This window comes from Bubalus kerabau, chromosome 1 (assembly GCF_029407905.1).
Source record: "Bubalus kerabau isolate K-KA32 ecotype Philippines breed swamp buffalo chromosome 1, PCC_UOA_SB_1v2, whole genome shotgun sequence".
NCBI classification, from domain to species: Eukaryota; Metazoa; Chordata; class Mammalia; order Artiodactyla; family Bovidae; genus Bubalus; species Bubalus kerabau.
Window position 1 is genome coordinate 220,739,018 of NC_073624.1, and position 22,317 is coordinate 220,761,334.

At 41.9% G+C, this 22,317-nt stretch overlaps 3 protein-coding genes and 1 non-coding gene across 4 annotated transcripts; 3 read left to right on the forward strand and 1 right to left on the reverse strand.

Annotated features, from left to right (window-relative positions):
* The first annotated feature begins 1,860 nt into the window (after positions 1–1,860).
* Positions 1,861–7,059, forward strand: LOC129629627 (protocadherin alpha-2-like). The gene is made up of 2 exons (XM_055549762.1): positions 1,861–4,301; positions 7,038–7,059. The coding sequence occupies exons 1-2, from the start codon at positions 1,861–1,863 to the stop codon at positions 7,057–7,059; spliced, it is 2,463 nt and encodes an 820-aa protein (XP_055405737.1).
* Positions 4,657–4,763, reverse strand: LOC129642455 (U6 spliceosomal RNA). The gene has a single exon (XR_008709725.1). It is a non-coding gene; the product is annotated as a U6 spliceosomal RNA (small nuclear RNA).
* Positions 7,060–8,730: 1,671 nt separating the features above from the next.
* LOC129629689 (protocadherin alpha-3-like) lies at positions 8,731–11,260 on the forward strand. The gene is made up of 2 exons (XM_055549872.1): positions 8,731–11,130; positions 11,210–11,260. The coding sequence occupies exons 1-2, from the start codon at positions 8,731–8,733 to the stop codon at positions 11,258–11,260; spliced, it is 2,451 nt and encodes an 816-aa protein (XP_055405847.1).
* A 1,784-nt stretch (positions 11,261–13,044) lies between these two features.
* Positions 13,045–17,501, forward strand: LOC129633741 (protocadherin alpha-4-like). Its single transcript, XM_055555660.1, has one exon. It carries the CDS (start codon positions 14,905–14,907, stop codon positions 17,299–17,301), a length of 2,397 nt encoding a protein of 798 aa, XP_055411635.1. The 5' UTR covers positions 13,045–14,904; the 3' UTR covers positions 17,302–17,501.
* Positions 17,502–22,317: the final 4,816 nt, after the last annotated feature.

Sequence of the window (22,317 nt, forward strand, 5' to 3'; positions counted from 1 at the left end):
ACAAAGTTTGTGACCTCCTTATTGTGGTTCAGTCATAAGATGTGTCCAACTTTTTGCTACCCCATGAACTGCAGCACTCCAGGCTTCCCTGTCCTTCACCATCTCCTGCAGTTTGCTCAAACTCATGTCCATTGAGTCAGTGATGCCATTCAACCATCTCATCCTCTGTCTCCCTCTTCTCCTCATGTCCTCAATCTTTCCCAGCATCAGAGTCTTTTCCAATGAATAGGCTCTTTGCATTAGGTGGCCAAAGTATTGGAGCTTCAGCTCAGCATCAGTCCTTCCAGTAAATATTCAGGGTTGATTTCCTTTAGAACTGACTGATTTAATCTCCTTACTGTCCAAAGGACTCTCAAGAGTCTTCTTCAGTACCACAGTTTGAAAGCATCAGTTCTTCAGCGTTCAGCCTTCTTTGTGGTTGTGACCTCCTTAGAGTAACTGAAGATAACTTTTATGCATTTTGACACTGACTTACCCTCAATTCATTTTGTTTTATCCCTATGTTATCTTTGTCATATTTTCATATCATTTGTATATTAAAGGGACAGCTAAGAATTATTAAAGTAAGATATTCTCAACACTAAAAAGAGATCAATTGTACTGTTCTTGAATAAAAATCCAAATGTAGCAGAAAAGGGGATATTCTTAATTAACAGTATATTATCCAGATGAGGAAAATAAATTATTAATTTACAAACATCTGTGAACAGTCCAGAAAGCAAAATTAAATCACAAAGCAAAAATTAAATATATAAATATATTTTCAATTTATAAAATATAAACTAAAATATCCTTTGATTTCTATGTGCTTTACTTGAAGAAACAGAAAAAAAATCTGTTATATCCAAAAGAACTGAAAGCAGGGTCTCACAGATATTTTCATGGTGGTGGTGGTTTAGTCGCCAAGTTGTGTCTGACTCTTGTGATCCCATGGACAGAAGAGCCTGGCAGGCTACAGTCCATGGGATTCTCCAGGTAAGAATACTGGAGTGGGTTGCCATTTCCTTCTCTAGGGATCTTCCCAACCCAGGAATCGAACCAGGGTCTTCTGCATTGTAGGTGGATTCTTTACCAACTGAACTACAAGGGAAGCCCATATTTTCATACCCATACTTATAACAGCACTATTCTCAATAGCTAAAAGGTGGAAGCAACCCAGATATCCATGGACAGATGGATGAATGAATAAACAAAATGTGGTATATAAAAAAATCAGAATATTGTTTGGCTTTATAAGTAAGGAAATTCATCACATGCTACACATGGATGAACCTTAGTGAAATAATCCAGTCACAACCAAACTGAGATTTCACTTATGTGAGGTATCTAGAGTAGTCAAATTTGTAGAAACAGAAAGTAGAATGGTGCTGAGAGGGATGCAGTATGGTGGAAAAGGGGAGTTGTTTTCTAATGGGTATAGAGATTCATGTTTGCAAGATTAAAGTTCTCAAGATATTTCACAACAATGTGACTAAAACAAACTAAACTGTATACTTAAAAGTGGATGATATGGTAAATTTTGTTATATATTTTTAACACAGTAAAAGGGGGAAGTGATATATTTCAGTTTAAGATAGGTATTTTTCCTAAATGAAAGCTATCAGTAAACTTAGCCTGGACAATTGTTAAAATTTAAATCTACACAATCAACAGTAGAGCCTACATTTTGGCCACATGATGTCGCTGTCTTACCACAGTATATCCTCTAAGAAGAAAAAATACCCAGAACCCTATTGTAACTCCAGCGAGGAGGAGAACAATAAGAGAAGCAGCAGGACTTGAGCAGAGATTAGAGGACAACATTTAAAATTTTGCACAACACATGATATTCTAATTTGATCAACTCACTGAGAATTGGTGATGGTGTCTTCTAAGAGTAGGGGCGTGGATATCCGGCATCTGCTTCCGCTGCTTCTGCTCTTAGCTGTAGGCGAGGCCGGGAGCGGCCAGGTCCGCTACTCAGTCCCTGAGGAGGCCAAACACGGCACCTTCGTAGGCCGCATCGCCCAGGATCTGGGACTGGAGCTGGAGGAGCTGGTGCCGCGCCTGTTCCGGGTGGCATCCAAAGGCCACAGGGACCTTCTGGAGGTAAATCTGCAGAATGGCATTTTGTTTGTGAATTCTCGGATCGACCGGGAGGAGCTGTGCGGGAGGAGAGCAGAGTGCAGTATCCACCTGGAGGTGATCGTGGACCGGCCGCTACAGGTGTTCCATGTGGAGGTGGAGGTGAAGGACATTAACGACAACCCACCAGTATTTCCAGTGGCGGTAAAGACTATCCGGTTTCACGAATCGAGACTGCTTGACTCACGGTTTCCTCTAGAGGGGGCATTTGATGCAGATATCGGAGTAAACGCTCTTCTCACCTACAAGCTCAGCTCCAGTGAGTTTTTCTTTCTAGATACACAGACAAATGATGAACTAAGTCAGTCTTTGTCTCTTGTGCTGAGGAAATCTCTGGACAGAGAGGAAACTGCTGAAATTAATTTGTTACTAGTGGCTACTGATGGGGGCAAACCTGAGCTCACCGGCACCGTTCAGTTGCTTGTTAAGGTATTAGACGTGAATGACAACGAACCTACTTTTGACCAAGCAGTTTACAAAATACAGTTGTTAGAGAACGTGGCAAATGGAACCTTGGTGATTAAATTAAATTCTTCTGATGCAGATGAAGGATCAAATAGTGAGATTATGTATTCATTTAGTAGTGATGTGTCCCGGGATATAAAGACCAAGTTCAACATAGATCCTAGCTCAGGGGAAATCAGAACTAAGGGACAATTAGATTATGAAGAAGTGAAATTCTATGATATTCATGTCATTGCGTATGACAACGGGACTCCGTCAATGTCTGGGCACTGTAAAATTTCAGTGAAACTTGTGGACATCAATGATAACTCACCAGAAGTCTCAATCACGTCTCTTTCACTTCCCATTCGAGAGGATGCTCCACTGGGCAGTGTCATTGCTCTCATCACGGTGGCCGACCGTGACTCCGGTGTCAATGGACAGGTGACCTGCACCCTGATCCCCCAAGACCTCTTCAAACTGGTGTCCACCTTCAAGAATTACTATTCACTCGTTTTGGACAGCGTCTTGGATCGCGAGAGCGTGGCGAACTATGAGGTGGTGGTGACCGCGAGGGACGGGGGCTCACCTCCGTTGTCGGCCACGGCCAGCGTGTCGGTGGAGATAGCTGACGTGAACGACAACGCGCCCGCGTTTGCGCAGCCCGAGTACACGGTGTTCGTGAAGGAGAACAACCCGCCCGGCCGCCACATCTTCACCGTGTCGGCGCGGGACGCGGACGCGCAGGAGAACGCGCTGGTGTCCTACTCGCTGGTGGAGCGACGGGTGGGCGAGCGCGCGCTGTCGAGCTACGTGTCGGTGCACGCAGAGAGCGGCAAGGTGTACGCGCTGCAGCCGCTGGACCACGAGGAGCTGGAGCTGCTGCAGTTCCAGGTGAGCGCGCGCGACGCGGGCGTGCCGCCCCTGGGCAGCAACGTGACGCTGCAGGTGTTCGTGCTGGACGAGAACGACAACGCGCCTGCGCTGCTGCCACCCGGGCCAGGTGGAGGACCCAGCGCGGTGAGCCAGGTGGTGGCGCGTTCGGTGGGCGCGGGCCACGTGGTGGCGAAGGTGCGCGCGGTGGACGCCGACTCGGGCTACAACGCGTGGCTGTCGTACGAGCTGCAGCCGGCGGCGGGTGGCGCGAGCACCCCGTTCCGCGTGGGGCTGTACACCGGCGAGATCAGCACGACGCGCGCCCTAGACGAGGCGGACGCGCCGCGCCAGCGCCTGCTGGTGCTGGTGAAAGACCACGGCGAGCCGGCGCTGACGGCCACGGCCACCGTGCTGCTGTCGCTGGAGGACAGCGGCCAGGCGCCCAAGGCCTCTTCGCGGGCGTTGTCTGGCGCCTCTGAAGCGGAGGCTGTTCTGGTGGATGTGAACGTGTATCTGATCATCGCCATCTGCGCGGTGTCCAGCCTTTTGGTGCTCACGCTGCTGCTGTACACGGCGCTGCGGTGCTCGGCGCCGCCCAGCGAGGGCGCGTACGCGAGGGGCAAGCCCAGGCTGGTGTGCTCCAGCGCGGTAGGGAGCTGGTCTCATTCGAAGGAGAGGCAGCAGAGGGTGTGCTCTGGAGAGGGGCCGCCGAAAACCGACCTCATGGCCTTCAGTCCTAGCCTGCCTCAAGGTCCAGGCTCAGCGGACGAAAGACAACAACTCTCCGAATCAGAACAATTCGGAAAGGTGAGTCTCAATTTTTTCCCCATAATCTCTAAAATTGTTTTATTTCCTTTGTTCTCTATAATTCTATTAATTATTTTGATTTATAGTTGTTTTTATTTATATCGTTATCCTATTGTGCAATATGTGATATGAATAGAAATCAATTTCTTGCATTGAGAATAAATTACTTAGATGATCTTTTTACATTTTGAAATTTCCATAAATTCCAAAATTATTCCAAAATAATTTTCCAAAGTATTCCTTTCACCATGAATAATAGGATTAAAGGAATGAAAAAAATACTTCAGCAAAATTTGAAAACTTACTATTACCTGTAAATTGTTTTTCTTGTATTAAAAAATCACAATTGGGGAAATTTAGAGCATGATTATGGAATATATATTTTCTTTTTTTTTAAATTTTCTTAAAAATATGGAACACTTCACGAATTTGCGTGTCATCCTTGCGCAGGGACCATGCTAATCTTCTCTGTATCGTTCCAATTTTAGTATATGTGCTGCCGAAGCAAGCACATATATATTTTCAATTTACATCATTCATCCATTCTGTCAGAATATGTTGGAAATTTCCCAAATTATTCCTTTGATCAAGAATTTGTCTTTATCTGTTTATGTAACAGTTAATATGCTAGTTTTTATTTCCATGTATTTAAAAGCAGCCTGAATAAATTTATAATGCCAGGACCTCCAAAGTACATATCATAGGTCATCACAACACATGACATCATTTAGAAATAATTGCTAATCTTACATATGTCTTTCAATAGTAAAAAATAACCCGTTATTTGGAATAAAGACTTCACATTTGCAAAATTCTTAGTTTTAAGGCACAATAGAGAGTTCACTGAGAAAAGAGCTCCCTTTCAACTTTGTTTAATTGAAAAATCATTTTAAAAAGTCACATTGTGGGGTGGCCAGGTAGTGGGACTTTTTCTTCATACAAATGGAGAATACTATAACCCAGTATTTATTTAGTGGGATGTTTAGTCAGGCTTAAAGTGTATCACTGGGTTAATATATGTAGACCTCCCACTGTGCAGAGATTGACCACCTCCCTCTGGTGCCACACAGAATGCCTGTGATAACATTTTCCAAGACTGGCAGCAATCATATTCCTATGAAGTTGGAGTTTTCCCAAAAGGTAACATAAGGAAGGGTGCTAGTGGTAAAGAACCTGCCTGTCAGTGTAGGAGTTTTAAGAGACTCAGGTTGATCCCTGGGCCTGGAGGAGGGCATGGCAACCCACTCCAGTATTCTTGCCTACAGAATCCCACGGACAGAGGAGCCTGGCAGGCTACAGTCCATAGGGTCTCACAGAGCCAGACACAACTGAAGTAACTTAGCACTGCACACAAGGTAAGGAAAATGTAGCTATTCAATGGAAACTACTATGTTGGGTTAAACACTAAACTTGGTGAGTAAATGTTACATTTGGAAAGGATGTTAAAAACACTTTTTTTCCAACCAAAGGAAGATGTCTTGGGGGTGAAATTACTGTCTTTTACTACTCTTTGGTCCATAGTTATTTGCTTTTCCCTCCTCAAATATATGTGGATATTGATGATTCATGAAATAACTTCTACTAAGTGATCTTTATGATCACTTGGCTAATAGCTTTAGCCATTTTACAGATAGGCCAGAATATACATTTCTATCTGTTATTAAAGGAATGGAGTTTGGTGGGAGAAATAGTGACCTGCATTTAAGTATAATCTGTTCCTGCAGGAAACTTATTAGCACCTCAGAGTTGATATACCTCAAAATGCAGGGAGTATATATTTGCTGGGAATCAGAAAAGTTCATCTGAGACTTTACAGAGAAAAACAAATGTCTTGAACAGATGAGGAAAAAGCTCTTTCTTAAGATGAGTCATCACTACTCATTACTTTCTTGAGACTTGTGTGCAGGAAGTATGAATGGTCAAATGGAATCTCTCCTACCAGCAGTCTTGTCACTATATTCTATTCTAGGTAAATTGTAAGCTTTTATATTATATCCAGGTGTGTCCATACCTCCAGGAATCACAACAGATCATTGTATAAGCTCTTACTGATTTTTATTTTATATTTACATTTTCTTGATTCAGTTGCCAAGAGATGTCTAAGTGAGAGTAGATATTACTCACTAATACTTTATCCACATATTAGCTCAGTTTTCTAAACTCATATAGTTTCTTTACTATTACCTTCATCTCTTAATAATCATTATGGGGTCTACTCTCTTATAAATTCCCTATGGCATTCCATTTTGCAGAGAGTATACTCTTAAGTGTCATGAAATGTATAGTATTACAGTAAGCTGTGAAAGGTATCTTACTGATATGAAGTCCATGATATTTAAAAATTTTAATTTTGCCTCTCATTTTAAAACTAGCTACTGCCTTTATTTATTTATTTATTTATTTTGCTACTGCCTTTAAAGACCCACCAAAGCACCTACTGGCATACTGATAATTATAATTATTTCCTAGATCCATTCTTTTCCAAAATAAGTCTTAAATGTTTACTTCTTTTTCATGAACTAGTATAGCAGAATCAATTCGAAATTATGTGTTTGATATAAACAAATATCATTAATTTAATTTACCTCATATTTGAAAGAAAGTTAATTTAAAATATTCACTTATTCATTAAAATTTAATTGATAATTTATTCTATTCTAAATATGAGTAATAAAATATGAGTAAACTGCAGTGTTGGTTGCATTCAATGAGTACATGAAAAAACCTGTTATGAGAACTATTCTCGTAATACTTAAATGACTGTTTGTTTTTGGTCACACTCCCAGCAGTGGAAGCAAGGAATCCTAACCACTGGATCAACAAGGAATTCCCTTAAATCGCATGTTCAATTTCATTTAAAAAGAGTCTGATTATAAGCAAAATTTGGGCATACTCTTACCTCTCTAAATTCAACCTCTTCCCATGAATTTTCTCTGTTCAACTTCCAAACGCTCAGAGAATGCACACATCTTACTAATTTCACAGATACATTTAGTATAATTCATGGCCTAGTTTTACATATGTTGAATAAGTGAGTCAGATTCTAAAACTACTTTCTCTCTTTAATGACTAAACACCAGTTCTTTCAAGTAACAACTTTTTAACAAATTGGAAGCCAGAAATTCATCCAGAGTGAAGATTATTAAAAACACAATTATTTCATATTGGGGACATTTTAGGATATACAGGTAAATTGAAATGTATAAATGGTATAGAGATTTTAAAAGTTAATATAATTTTCCCTGGTATGATGTGACTATAACAAATATCCAAATCAAACAATTTGCTGTGTTTTTATGCAGCAAAAATAAAATTTACAAAATAACGGTACTGTAAAATACTGACTTTGGCTTCCCTGGTGGCTCAGTAGTAAAGAATCCGACTGCCAATGCAGGAGATGTGGGTTTGATCCATGTGTCAGAAAGATTATCTAGAGAAGGAAATGGTAATCCACTCCAGTGTTCTTGCCTGAGAAATCCCATGGACAGAGGAGCCTGGTGGACTACAGTTCATAGGGTTGCAAAAGAGTCAGACATGACTTAATGACTTAACAACAACAACAAGACTGATTTGTGAAATCTTTATATAAATAATAGTTGAGACAGCTAACAAAGATGCAGTTGTTGGATAAAGGACACAAGAATGGTTTGTAGACATTCTATAAAGGAAGAAATATAAGTGAACATAATTTATAAATTAACAAATTGCCATAATAATATAGAATTGTGTGTATATATATATATATATACATACACATTTTTATCAGTCTTATTGTTTTAATGGTTACAAATATCAAAGGCCTGATTTTTATGTAAAATGTAGACTTTGTGGTCAAGTGGTTAAAGTCATGAATCTTGAATTAGATTGAGATCCCACTCAACACCACAAGTCAATATTATTTTTTAAGTTACTAACCTGTACATGTTTCCACTTCAGTGTTTCTAAAAACTGAATCATATTAATACCTACCTCAGAAGGTGTTGTGAGAATTTAATGAGATAACCCTGTTAAAACAAAAGGAATAGTACTTGTCACAGGGGAAATATTTCCAATAGATGTCCACTACTGTTAAAACAATAATCACTATTTTACTATATTGAACTGTATGGAATGGACTGGCCTAATTGAAAGTCATGAATTAGTAGAAAAGTTCTAAGCATATATTTTGAAAAAAAAAATGAAGACTTTGAGGCGTGGGAAGGAATTAACAAGGGAAAAAATTGAGGTAAGTTCAATGGAAGGAAAACATAGATTTATTTAATACCTACACATTTAGCCACATGATGTCGCTGTCCACCGCAAGGTATTTTACCACAGAAGAAATACAGCATTCATTACGTAGTAAGATGCTGCTTTTCCTCACCATCTGTGAAATACGGGCATGGAATGATTATTTATGAAATGAAGAATAAGGAACTAAAAGTATTTTCAAAATTTTGATCGTTGCAAAAGCGACCCAATACTTGGAAAACGCTTGCAATGGTACTTTCCTGGAGAGAAGGTCAGGGAGACTGCCGACTACTGCTTTCGGTAATGCTTCTCCTATTCTGGGAGGCCGGGAGCGGCCAGGTCCACTACTGGGTCTCCGAGGAGGCCAAACACGGCACCTTCGTGGGCCGCATCACGCAGGACCTGGGGCTGGAGCTGGAGGAGCTGGTGCCGCGCTTGTTCCGGGTGGCGTCCAAAGACCGCGGGGATCTTCTGGAGGTAAACCTGCAGAATGGTATTTTGTTTGTGAATTCTCGGATCGACAGGGAGGAGCTGTGCGGGCCGAGGGCGGAATGCAGCATCCACCTGGAGGTGATCGTGGACCGGCCGCTGCAAGTGTTCCATGTGGAGGTGGAGGTGAAGGACATTAACGACAACCCACCGGTTTTTCCAATGGCAGTAAAAAATTTGTTTATTTATGAATCCCGGCCGCCTGGTTCTCGGATTCCGCTAGAGGGCGCATCAGATGCAGATATCGGAGCTAATTCTTTATTAACTTACAGGCTTAACTCGAATGAATATTTTACCTTGGATGTAAAAAGAAATGATGAGGAAATTAAATCCCTTGGACTTGTGCTGAAAAAACTTTTAAATCGAGAGGACACTCCTGAGCATCACTTACTTATAACTGCAGTTGACGGCGGGAAACCAGAACTCACTGGTACTACTCAACTGAAGATCACCGTTCTAGATGTAAATGATAATGCTCCAGAGTTTGAGAGCACGATCTACAAAGTCAAATTATTTGAAAATGCACCAAATGGCACCCTAGTAGTGACTGTTAACGCCTCTGATTTGGATGAAGGAATAAATAAGGACATTGTGTATTCTTTCAATACAGACACATCAGCAGATACTCTGTCGAAATTCCATTTAGACCCAGTTAATGGATACATCACTGTAAAGGGTGACATAGATTTTGAGTTAACTAAGTTATATGAAATACAGGTAGAGGCAACAGATAAAGGAAATCCCCCAATGGCAGATCACTGCACGGTTCTAGTGGAAATTTTGGACACAAATGATAATGTACCTGAGTTGGTTATCAAATCACTCTCTTTACCTATATTAGAAGATGCTCCAGTCGGCACAGTCATCGCCTTGATCAGCGTGTCCGACCTCGATTCCGGTGCCAATGGGCAGGTGACCTGCACCTTGACTCATCATGTGCCCTTCAAGCTGGTGTCCACCTTCAAGAACTACTATTCATTAGTGTTGGACAGCGTCTTGGATCGCGAGAGCGTGGCGAACTATGAGGTAGTGGTGACTGCGAGGGACGGGGGCTCGCCTTCGCTGTCGGCCATGGCCAGCGTGTCCGTGGAGGTGGCCGACGTGAACGACAACGCGCCCGCGTTCGCGCAGCCAGAGTATACCATGTTCGTGAAAGAGAACAACCCGCCCGGCTGCCACATCTTCACCGTGTCGGCGCGAGACGCCGACGCACAGGAGAACGCGCTGGTGTCCTACTCACTGGTGGAGCGACGGGTGGGCGAGCGCGCGCTGTCGAGCTACGTGTCAGTGCACGCAGAGAGCGGCAAGGTGTACGCGCTGCAGCCGCTGGACCACGAGGAGCTGGAGCTGCTGCAGTTCCAGGTGAGCGCGCGCGACGCGGGCGTGCCGCCCCTGGGCAGCAACGTGACGCTGCAGGTGTTCGTGCTGGACGAGAACGACAACGCGCCTGCGCTGTTGCCGCCCGGGCCAAGCGGAGGACCCAGCGCGGTGAGCCAGGTGGTGGCGCGTTCGGTGGGCGCGGGCCACGTGGTGGCGAAGGTGCGCGCGGTGGACGCCGACTCGGGCTACAACGCGTGGCTGTCGTACGAGCTGCAGCCGGCGGCGGGTGGCGCGAGCACCCCGTTCCGCGTGGGACTGTACACCGGCGAGATTAGCACGACGCGCGCCCTGGACGAGGCGGACGCGCCGCGCCAGCGCCTGCTGGTGCTGGTGAAAGACCACGGCGAGCCGGCGCTGACGGCCACGGCCACAGTGCTGCTGTCGCTGGAGGATAGCGGCCAGGCGCCCATGGCCTCTTCGCGGGCGTTGTCTGGCGCCTCTGAAGCGGAAGCCGTTCTGGTGGATGTGAACGTGTATCTGATCATCGCCATCTGCGCGGTGTCCAGCCTTTTGGTGCTCACGCTGCTGCTGTATACGGCGCTGCGGTGCTCGGCGCCGCCCAGCGAGGGCGCGTGCGGGCCGGTGAAGCCCAGGCTGGTGTGCTCCAGCACGGTGGGGAGCTGGTCTTACTCACAGGAGAGGCGGCAGAGGGTGTGTTCTGGGGAGGGACAGCCCAAGACCGATCTCATGGCCTTCAGTCCTAGTCTTCCACCTGGTCCCATTAGTGGAGACAGAGAAGAGCAGCTGGATGTGGAGACTGATCTTCCTGCCAAAGTGAGTACTTAAAAAAAATCCTTTCAAAGATGTCTTTATTCTTGATGGACTATTTCTGCTTCTTTGGAAGCATTTTTAACAGTAATTAGTCTTGTTTCTGGCAGTAGACTTTTCCAAGTATTGGTTTTGTTGTTAAAATGTTTGAATTTCTTGTGACTAATGAATGATTTTGAACCAAATCAGCAATAAGTTGTGAGTACCATACTTGCCAGTGTTTAAAAATCGCTGGAGGATTATCATATTGCTAAAAGTCTGGATAGATAAAATAGATTTTTCTAGGGTATTTTGCACTGTTTACAATATTTAACTTTAACTGTGGTGTACTAATTCCTGTACAATGCTTCAATAGCTAATGATACTTTTCATTTGAAATTTGGAGTAGATGTTAGTCCAAATGTCACTGGCCCATTTAGTTTTTTAAACCTGTTCTCTCCTATAGATCCCCTTTACTCATTTATCTATTTATTTGGATTCTCACTTCCTCTTTCTACTTGAACATGATGTTTTAATTTTTGTGCTCACATTTTGCAATACTGTGTATTGTTCCTAGTTTTCCAATTGGGCAAAAAAGCTAGAATAGTAAATTTATTGCTTATAGAATTGTATCTTTTTCTTCAGTTTCTTACTACTTTTTATTAGAGAGCATTAAGAAATCAACAGGAAGTGAAATTTTAATATTCCCTTTACTATATCATCATTTAGAAAATGTTGCTTTTGGAAGAGTATTATTAGTCTTGTTAAGAACTATTATTTTCTACCTGCACAGTGCTGGAAAAATATTGTACGTCTCATTTTAAAGCCATTCTACTAGCAAAACTTATTGTCATTAATCTCTTTTACATACAATATTAAGGATACTAATATCCAAAAAGTTCAATGTCATTATTGGTGACCTCCTCTGAATACCAACCCACTAATGTGTGTCATAAAGTAAGTACAAAGTTCCAAATAACTGGAAGTAAAATTATTTTCCATTCATACCATTCATTGATATTTGTTCAGTTCTCCTAGTAAATTGGTGGACTCCCATTGATGTTTCTTTGCCACTGGAAACTAAAGCTTAGGCATGTTAATGACTGAAGAATGGGCAAGTATTCAAACCATTAGAGGTAAAAATGAAGACACCAACCTTTCTCATGGGAGGGGAATGTGTTCCCGTGTATTCCATTCTAATTGTATGGAATACTTTTCTACACAAGGTATGTACTCTACAACTTTCTACTTCCTTGTTCAAGTTTCATTGGTAAAACCTGGTTAATACTCAATGACATTGTAGGGGCAGCTAACATATAAAACAGAAAATCCTGCATTTTCCCACTTCCATTTCCACTTTCTGGCTCTGTCCTTTGTGACTCCTTGTCCATCAAGTGTGAGCCACAGCATGTTCAACCTCAGTTCACTATTTATTTTATTAGGTATCATTTTCATCCTGTTGTAACTAATAGGGTCATCCAGAGTTCTTGTCTTCCAGGATATGAGACTTCAGTCTTCAAGTTCAGTTCTCCTCTTCAAATGAGTCTCATTTGAGAGACTCATCTCTAACATGAGTCTCAGCTAATAAGACATTTTTAAAACTTTTGAATTTTGCCCCTTAGAGATGTGTTGCTACTATACCAGGTAAATACTGAATAGTTCCCAAATATCCTTTCTATTCTTCTGCTTTCCTTATCTATTTAATTATTAGCAAAATAGAGTAAATGGTCAAGGATTCTTTTTTACTTTGTTTCAGTGTTTAATACCAATCATTTTGCACAAATCTACAGGTTGGGTCCTATAACTGAAACTACTTTAGTTTCAGTTTTATGTTTTCAGATTTATGTTTTAATTCAGAAAAAAATGATGGTGGTGAGGAGTCTGGCTTTTCCTAGAATGGGAGCCTAGGGCTATTTTCACTAGATTTATTTTTTTTTTTAATTTTTTTGGCTTCACCATGCACATGCTGGGGATCTTAGTTCTCTAACCAGGGATCCAACCCTTGCTCCCTTCAGTGGAAGTGAAGAGTCCTAATGACTGGACTGCCAGGGAAGTCCTAGACTGATGTTTTTTGTCCTAGACAACTATGGAATATGCAGCTTATGAACAGAAGAGTCAAAGTTTGAAAATAACTACCATTATGTCCTTCTATATTGGTGTGCGTGTATGTGTGTGTGTGTGTGTGTGTGTGTGCATGTGTGTGTGTGGAGAGTATATTGTGCTCTATTATTTGGGAATGCCTTATTGACCATCAGAACTATTAATGTCTCAAGGATCATGCTTGCTAAGAACTGGAAAGAAAACTAACCTGAAATCCATGTTTTCAATATGGCAATTGAAATATATCTTACATAGAGCAGTGCCTAAGGAAAATATTTCCTTTATCTCTGGAAAGTTATAGAGGTTGCTGAGACATCGTATTTTCTTAACTAGCTACATGATCACCTTAATTTAATGCATTTTATTAAGCAATAGAAGAAAACCAAACTATTCTATTCAGTAAATATTAACTAACTACTCAATAAGTATTCTGAATGTTAAAATATTATGGTAAAATATTCTCTTTAAAAGTTTACATTCCAAAAATTTATGATTAGATACATATACCCAAATACCTACAAAAGAGAAATTAATGTAATAAATGGCTAATGTGATTGACCTAGATGCTATAGTATAAAAGAAAGTAAAGATGCCTGCCCAATTGGCTTAATCGTGAAAGTCTTTATTGGTCAAGGAAGTTTTAAGTTATTATATAATGGGGGAAGACTGCTTTTATTAGAGTTTGGAAATGCTGGATATTACTTAGGCAGAGAATGAAATGAGTATATTTGTTTAGCAAAAAATGTTATTGGAAGCAGGAAATTGTCCACTTTGGCTAGACTATATGAGCACTGTAGGAGAAACAGAAGTTGAAGCATATTAGGTCCTGAAGAACAAGCAAGTGTTTATAAACCATGAGAACCAAAATGAGAATACCAGTGTTGTTCATGGGAGGTGAATGGGTTCCAGGGAATGAAATTATTTGGAATACTTTCCAACACAATGTATACTGCAATGTCCTACTTTCCTGTTAAAGCTTCATTGCCCTCAGCCCTTACATTATTTAAGGAAGACTCTCAATTAAGTGCTGATGGTCTTTGCTTCCTTGTTTGAATATTTTTTGAAATTCCCTTTCAACTACCTATCTCTGAGATCAGAGTTTTCCTAGAGACATATTCTCTGACGTCTTCAATAACCAGAATGTAAAATCCAATGATGAATAGTGTCATCATTAATGACTACCTTTCTTCACTCTCAGGAACACAAAAATGTCACGAATTTTCCTAGTCAACACTTTGCCAACTGTATAAAGTGTTAACTACAGTTGGGTCTCTGTAAATACTTAAAACTTGTATGAAAAAAGTATTTCCACTGAAGTGAAATCTGCTCCTGTGGTGAAACTGAGGATCACAGTCAATCAGTAGCGCAAAATGTGTGCTGCAGTAGTGTAAAATGTGATTCTATTCTCCAAGGGCATTAAAATCCACGGAAAGGCAGAAAGAAAAATGAAGACTTAGCAGTTCATAGTATGGATTTCCAGAATCTGTTACTTACGGTTTTGAGCCACATGATGTCGCTCTGTACCATAAAATTGATACCATAAAGCAAAAAGAAAGAAAGAAATCCCTCCTGTTCTTCTGGTAAAGAAGCTACATCCACCACTGAAAAAAATGGAGGCTGCAATGGCATTGGACTGAACGGTCAGGAGGTAGTGCTTCGTTTGGAAACAATACTCTCTTCATGACAACAAAACACTGAAGACATGAGATGGAGTTTTCCTGGGGAACTGGCCAGGAATACCGGCGTTTGCTGCTCTCACTTCTGTTCCTCGCAGCCTGGAAGGCTGGGAGCGGCCAGCTCCGCTACTCTGTCCTGGAAGAGGCCAAACACGGCACCTTTGTGGGCCGAATCGCTCAGGACCTGGGATTGGAGCTGGCGGAACTGGTGCCGCGCCTGTTTCGTGTGTCATCCAAAGGCCGCGGGGACCTTCTGGTGGTAAATCTGCAGAATGGCATTTTGTTTGTGAATTCTCGGATCGACCGGGAGGAGCTGTGCGGGCAGAGTGCGGAGTGCAGCATCCACCTGGAGGTGATCGTGGACCGGCCGCTGCAGGTGTTCCATGTGGAGGTGGAGGTGAAGGACATTAACGACAATCCTCCAGTGTTCCCAGGAACACAGAAGATTCTGTTTATGGCTGAATCCAGGCCGCTTGACTCTCGGTTTCCGCTAGAGGGCGCCTCTGATGCAGACTTTGGGGCCAACGCTCTGCTGACTTACAGGCTGAGTCCCAATGAATATTTCTCGTTGGAAAAACCGCCCGATGAGGAGCGGGTAAAACGTCTTGGGCTGGTATTAAGGAAACCTTTAGACAGAGAAGAAGCTCCGGAGATTTTTTTAGTCCTTACCGCCTCTGATGGCGGCAAACCTGAGCTGACTGGCACCGTTCAATTACTCGTCAGAGTGCTGGACGCCAACGACAACGCCCCGACTTTCGACAGAACACTCTATGAAGTGAAATTACTAGAAAACGTTCCTAACGGAACGTTGGTAATTAAACTTAACGCCTCAGATTTAGACGAAGGCTTGAATGGGAATATTATTTATTCATTCTCAGCTGATATTTTACCCATTGTGAAATCCAAATTCTACATGGATCCAATTACTGGAGAAATTATGGTAAAGGGATATATTGATTTTGAAGAAACCAAATCCTATGAAATTCTTGTAGAGGGCATTGATAAGGGGCAGCCGCCACTTTCTGGCCATTGTACAGTTATGGTGGAAGTTGAAGACACCAATGATAATGCCCCAGTAATGGAATTCAAATTCTTGTCACTCCCAATTAGGGAAGACGCTCCACTGGGCACTGTCATCGCCTTGATAAGTTTGTCTGACCTCGACTCCAGTGTCAATGGGCAGGTGACTTGTAGACTATCGCCCCACGTCCCTTTCAGGCTGGTGTCCACCTTCAAGAACTACTATTCACTCGTTTTGGACAGCACCTTGGATCGTGAGAAAGTGTCCGTCTATAAATTGGTGGTGACCGCTCAAGACGGGGGGTCACCTTCCTTGTCCACCACAGCCAGTGTGTCTGTGGAGGTGGCCGACGTGAACGACAATGCACCCGCGTTCGCGCAGCCCGAGTACACGGTGTTCGTGAAGGAGAACAACCCTCCGGGCTGCCACATCTTCACCGTGTCTGCGCGAGACGCGGACGCGCAGGAAAACGCGCTGGTGTCCTACTCGCTGGTGGAGCGACGGGTGGGCGAGCGCGGGCTGTCCAGCTATCTGTCGGTGCACGCGGAGAGCGGCAAGGTGTACGCGCTGCAGCCGCTAGACCACGAGGAGCTGGAGCTACTGCAGTTCCAGGTGAGCGCGCGCGACGCGGGCGTGCCGCCCCTGGGCAGCAACGTGACGCTGCAGGTGTTCGTGCTGGACGAGAACGACAATGCGCCTGCGCTGTTGCCGCTCGGGCCAAGCGGAGGACCCAGCGCGGTGAGCCAGATGGTGGCGCGTTCGGTGGGCGCGGGCCACGTGGTGGCGAAGGTGCGCGCGGTGGACGCGGATTCGGGGTACAACGCGTGGCTGTCGTACGAGCTGCAGCCGGTGGGGGGTGGCGCACGCAGCCTATTCCGCGTGGGACTGTACACCGGCGAGATCAGCACGACGCGCGCCCTGGACGAGGCAGACGCCCCGCGCCAGCGCCTGCTGGTGCTGGTCAAAGACCATGGCGAGCCGGCGCTGACGGCCACGGCCACCGTGCTGCTGTCGCTGGAGGACAGCGGCCAGGCGCCCAAGGCCTCTTCGCGGGCGTTGTCTGGCGCGGCTGAAGCGGAGGCAGTTCTGGTAGATGTGAACGTGTATCTGATCATCGCCATCTGCGCGGTGTCCAGCCTGTTGGTGCTCACGCTGCTGCTGTACACGGCGCTGCGGTGCTCGGCGCCGCCCAGCGAGGGCGCGTGCGGGCCGGTGAAGCCCAGGCTGGTGTGCTCCAGCGCGGTAGGGAGCTGGTCTTACTCTCAGGACAGGCGGCAGAGGGTGTGCTCTGGGGAGGGGCCGCCCAAGACCGACCTCATGGCCTTCAGTCCCAGTGTTCCGGACTCTGGGGACAGGGAGGATCAGCAGCCAGCAACTGTGGATTCTCTTTCAAAGGTTAGTTTATAAATATCCTTATTTACTCTGAAGTCTGGGCATTCTTTAATTCTATCAATTTCTTCTTAAAAACTTTCTCCAAACTAAATTTCTCTGAACTAAATTTGTTTACTTTTTCTTTCATTCTCTTTTAAACTAAAACCTTTTAGGGTAATAGGACACCAAGGCAATACATGTTGTTTTGTTTTTAATATTCATTATTCAATGCATATTTATATAACTAGGGTTATAAATTTTGTGATTTCTATCTTCATCTTTATTTTCAGTTGTAATCAACTTTTAGAAAGCATTTTCTTGTTATTTGCCTATAAATCATTGAAAAGTACACAGAATACTACAGCTTAATCAACTATTTGAAAGTGAAAACTGTTACCTTCACTCCAGAAGACACTCAAATGTATCTCCCAAATATCTTTTCCCTCTTCCCCCCATACGTAGCCACAGCTTTAATTTTATAGCTGATTAATTTTTACTTGCTTCTTGAATTTTTCTAAATGGAATTGCACAAAATGTGTTGTATGTGTGCTTGTGTTTCTGTGTTCATATTTATCATTGACTATTCTGTGGAGTCATCCATATTGCCTTAAGTACTTGGAGTTAATTTATTATCTCTAATAGTTTTTTCTTTCTTTAGTATGTTTTAGGAATAGGGTATGTGTTACTCTGTTGAGAATTTCGCATTGTTTCTCTTTGTATCTATTTTACCTAATGCTGCCATCAGTATATTTGTAAAATTTTCAATGCCTATTTACAAACTTTTCTGTATTATTTAGCTAAGATGGAGATTAGTGGAACATAGGCTCTGTACTTATCTTCTCCTTTAATTGATCAGTTAAGTTGCTCAATCATGTCTGACTCTTTGTGACCCCATGGACTACAGCAAGCCAGACTTCCCTGTCCTTCACCAGGTTCCAGAGCTTGCTCAAACTCATGTCCATTGAGTTGGTGATGCCATCCAACCAGCTCATCATCTGTCTTCCCCTTCTCCTCCTACCCTCAATCTTTCCCAGAATCAGGGTCTTTTCAAATGAGTCAGCTCTTCGCATCAGGTGGCTAAAGTATTGGAGTTTCAGCTTCAGCATCAGGACTGAATATTCAGGACTGATATCCTTTAGGATTGATTGGTTTGATATCCTTGCAGTCCAAGGGACTCTGAAGACTCTTCTCCAACACCACAGTTAAAAAGCATCAATTCTTCCATGCTCAGCTTTCTTTATAGTCCAATTCTCACATCCATACATGACCACTGGAAAAACCATAGCTTTGACTAGACTGACCTTTGTTGGCAGGGTAGTGTCTTTGCTTTTTAATATGCTCTCCAGGTTGGTCATAGATTTTCTTCCAAGGAGCAAGCGACTTTTAATTTCATGGCTGAAGTCACCATATGCGGTGATTTTGGAGCACCCCAAAATAAAGTCTCTTACTGTTTCTATTGTTTCCCCATCTATTTGCCATGAAGTGATGGGACCAGATGCCATGATCTTAGTTTTCTGAATGTTGAGTTTTAAGCCAACTTTTTCACTCTGATCTTTCACTTTCATCAACAGGCTCTTGAGTTCTTCTTTGCTTTCTGCCATAAGGGTGGTGTCATCTGCGTGTCTGAGGTTATTGATATTTCTCCCGGCAATCTTGATTCCAGCTTGTACTTCATCCGGCCTGGCATTTTGCATGATGTACTCTGCATATAAGTTAAATGAGCAGGGTGACAATATACAACGTTGATGTACTCCTTTCCCAATTTGGAACCAGTCTGTTGTTCCATGTCTGTTTCTAACTGTTGCTTCTTGACCTGCATATAGATTTCTCAGGAGGCAGGTCAGGTGATCTGTTATTCTCATCTCTTTAAGAACTTTCCACATTTTGTTGTGACCCACATAATCAAAGGCTTTGGCGTAGTCAATAAAGCAGAAATAGATGTTTTTCTGGAACTCTTGCTTTTTCTGTGATCCAACGGATGTCGGCAATTTGGTCTCTGTTTCCTCTGCCTTTTCTAAATCCAGCTTGAACATTTGGAAGTTCATGGTTCACATACTGTTGAAGCCTGGCTTGAAGAATTTTGACCATTACTTTGCTAGTGTGGGAGATGAGTGCAATTGTATGGTAGTTTGAACATTCTTTGGCATTGCCTTTCTTTGGCATTGGAATGAAAACTGACCTTTTCCAGTCCTGTGACCACTGCTGAGTTTTCCAGATTTGCTGGCATATTGAGTGCAGCACTTTAACAGCATCATCTTTTAGTATTTGAAATAGCTCAGCTGGAATTCCATCACCTCCAGTAGCTTTGTTTGTAGTGATGCTTCCTAAGGCCCACTTGACTTCACATTCCAGGATGCCTGGCTCTAGGTGAGTGGTCACACCATCGTGGTTATCTGGGTCATGAAGATCTTTTTTGCAGAGTTCTTCTGTATATCCTTGCCACCTCTTCTTAATCTCTTCTGCTTCTGTTTAGGTCCATACCATTTCTGTCCTTTATTGTGCCCTTGGTATCACTAATTGATAATGTCAATCAATTGGTATCTTTAATTGATGTCAATTTCCCCAAATGCTTTTACCTGTTCACACTTTTGCTAGTTCTGTATGAGTTTCAGTTGCTCTTCATCATCTGGAAAACTTGGCATTGTTAATTTACATTGTTGCCATTTTGCTAGATGTGCTTATGTTTCCCAATTTGTAATTGAGGTTGAGCACATTTTTGTATTATTATTGGCCATTTTAATATCCTATTCTGTGCATTAACTGTTCAAGTCTTTTGCCTATTTTCCTATTCTGTTATATTCTTCTACTGTTTTTTAAATTAATTTTTTGCTGTACTGGGTTTTCATTGGTGCACCTAGGGTTTCTCTAGGTGTGGTGAGGGGGGCCACTCTCTAGTTGCAGTGTATGAGCTTTTCATTGTACTGGCTTGTCTTGTTGGAGAGTAAAGACCCTAGAGCACTAGGGCTTCAGTAGTTGCGGTGCACGGGCTTATTTGCCCTGTGTCATGTAGAATCTTCCTGGACCGGAGATCCAACTCACATCCCCTGCATTGGCAGGCAGACTTTCAACTCTGGACTACCAAGGAAGTTCCTTCTACTTCTTTTTGAAAAGTTTTATGTTCTGGATATGACCCCTTTCTTGATTTTCTGCATTGTTCCACACTGTGACTTGTCTTTTCATTCTATTGTCATTTGGTGAATAGAAATTTTCATTTTAGTTAAGTTCAACTTATCATTTTTTTCTTCTTGATTCTATCCTCTGAAGATAATTTCTTGTATCTTTTGTTTTCTTGTTCACATTACATATGCAATTAATTTTAATTTTTTGTCTTTGCTGAGACCCAAGGATCAAGCTTAACTTTTGCCAAACATGTTCAGCTGAGGCAAGACCATTAAAAATAATTAGTTCCATAGTTGTTCCTTATATAACCATAGTCTTTTTGCTTTTGTTTTTCTAATCAATTTGACTGTTTTTTCCATTAATGTCATGCTGTCTCTTTAATTCAACGTAGATTTGTATATTAATTCCATAAAAACAACTTGGTGAGGTATTGATTTGGATTGCATTGTATCTATTGAGATAATAGATAATTATCCTGATAATTTTGTCAGGATAATTAGCTATATTAGCCTGATAATTCTGTATTGAGTTCTGGGCATTGTACATGAAACCAGCTGACATCTTTACAATCATGAGACATTCACTTCATGAGCATGCTCTGTTTATCTAAATAACCTACAATGGTTCTTAATATTTTATAATTTCCTGTGTAGAGGTCCTATTCATCTTTCATAAGATTTATTCTTAGATAATTGCCATTTGTTATCATAATAAATATCAGCTCTAAGTTTAAATTATTTTCTTTAATAATGGTACATATGAGGAAATTCCCTGGTGGTCTAGTGGTTAGGACTCTGTGCTTTCCCTCCTGAGGGCCCAGATCCCTGGTTGGGGAACTAAAGAAGAAATTATTTTATATTTCTTTTAGTGGTGGTAAAGAATTCTCTAATATTTGGTATATGAGAAATATGCTTATTTTGCCAGCACTTCTGAAAAATAGTTTTGTTGAGTATCAAGTTCTGGGTTGTAACTTATTTTCCCCCACCCCATTGCTTTTAAGATGACATTCCATAGTCTTTTGAGAAGACGGCTGTCAAGTTTATTGTTCAGGTAGTAAAACCTTTTTTCCCCTGTCCAGCTGGTTTGTAAAATTTTTCTTTGTTTTTTATTTTCAAGGGCTTTATGCTCAGTTTTAGTTTTCTTTGATTTTTATCTTGTTTGCAGTTTTTAAAGCTTCTTGAATATGTGGTTTGATGTCTTTCATCAGTATAGGAAAAATTCCAGCAGTCTGCCTTCGAATATTGCTTCTGCCTCATGTTTTTCTCTCCTTCTCTTCTTTAAGTCAAGGAATAGGTGTGTTAAATCTTTTCACCATATCTCTTATATCTTCTATGCCCCCGTCTATTTTTTCAGCATCATTTTTGCTATTACTTGATGGATATTTTTATTCTGACCAATCTTCTACTTCAGCAAATTTCTCTTCTTATTAAGTCATCAATTGAATCTAAACATTGATTATTATCTTTCTTAGCTTTAGAATTATAATTTTCTTTTAAATATAAATTATATTTTTCTGGTGAAATAATTTACTATGTATTTATTTTGGTACCTTAATTACAGTTTATTTATGGTCTGTCATATCAGTGTAATAATTGGATCATCTGTTTGTGGGGTTTATTGTTCATTTTTTCTCATGATTCTCTTTATTGGTAAGCCTGATAATTTTGTATTGAGTTCTGGGTATTGTACATGAGAAGCTGTAACTATTCTAGATGTAGTTATATTACTCTATAGATGGATAAAGAGTTTATAAATACCTGATAGATATGCATTTAGAAATTTATGGAAAAGTTTGAATTGAGGTAATATTTTATATCTTTTCCTTTTTTATCTACTACAAATGATGTCTGTCATTACAAATCTTCTGAAGATTTTATTTTTATCTCTTCTACTGAACCCAAGGTCTATTTTGTAGTCTCATACAAAGTTAGT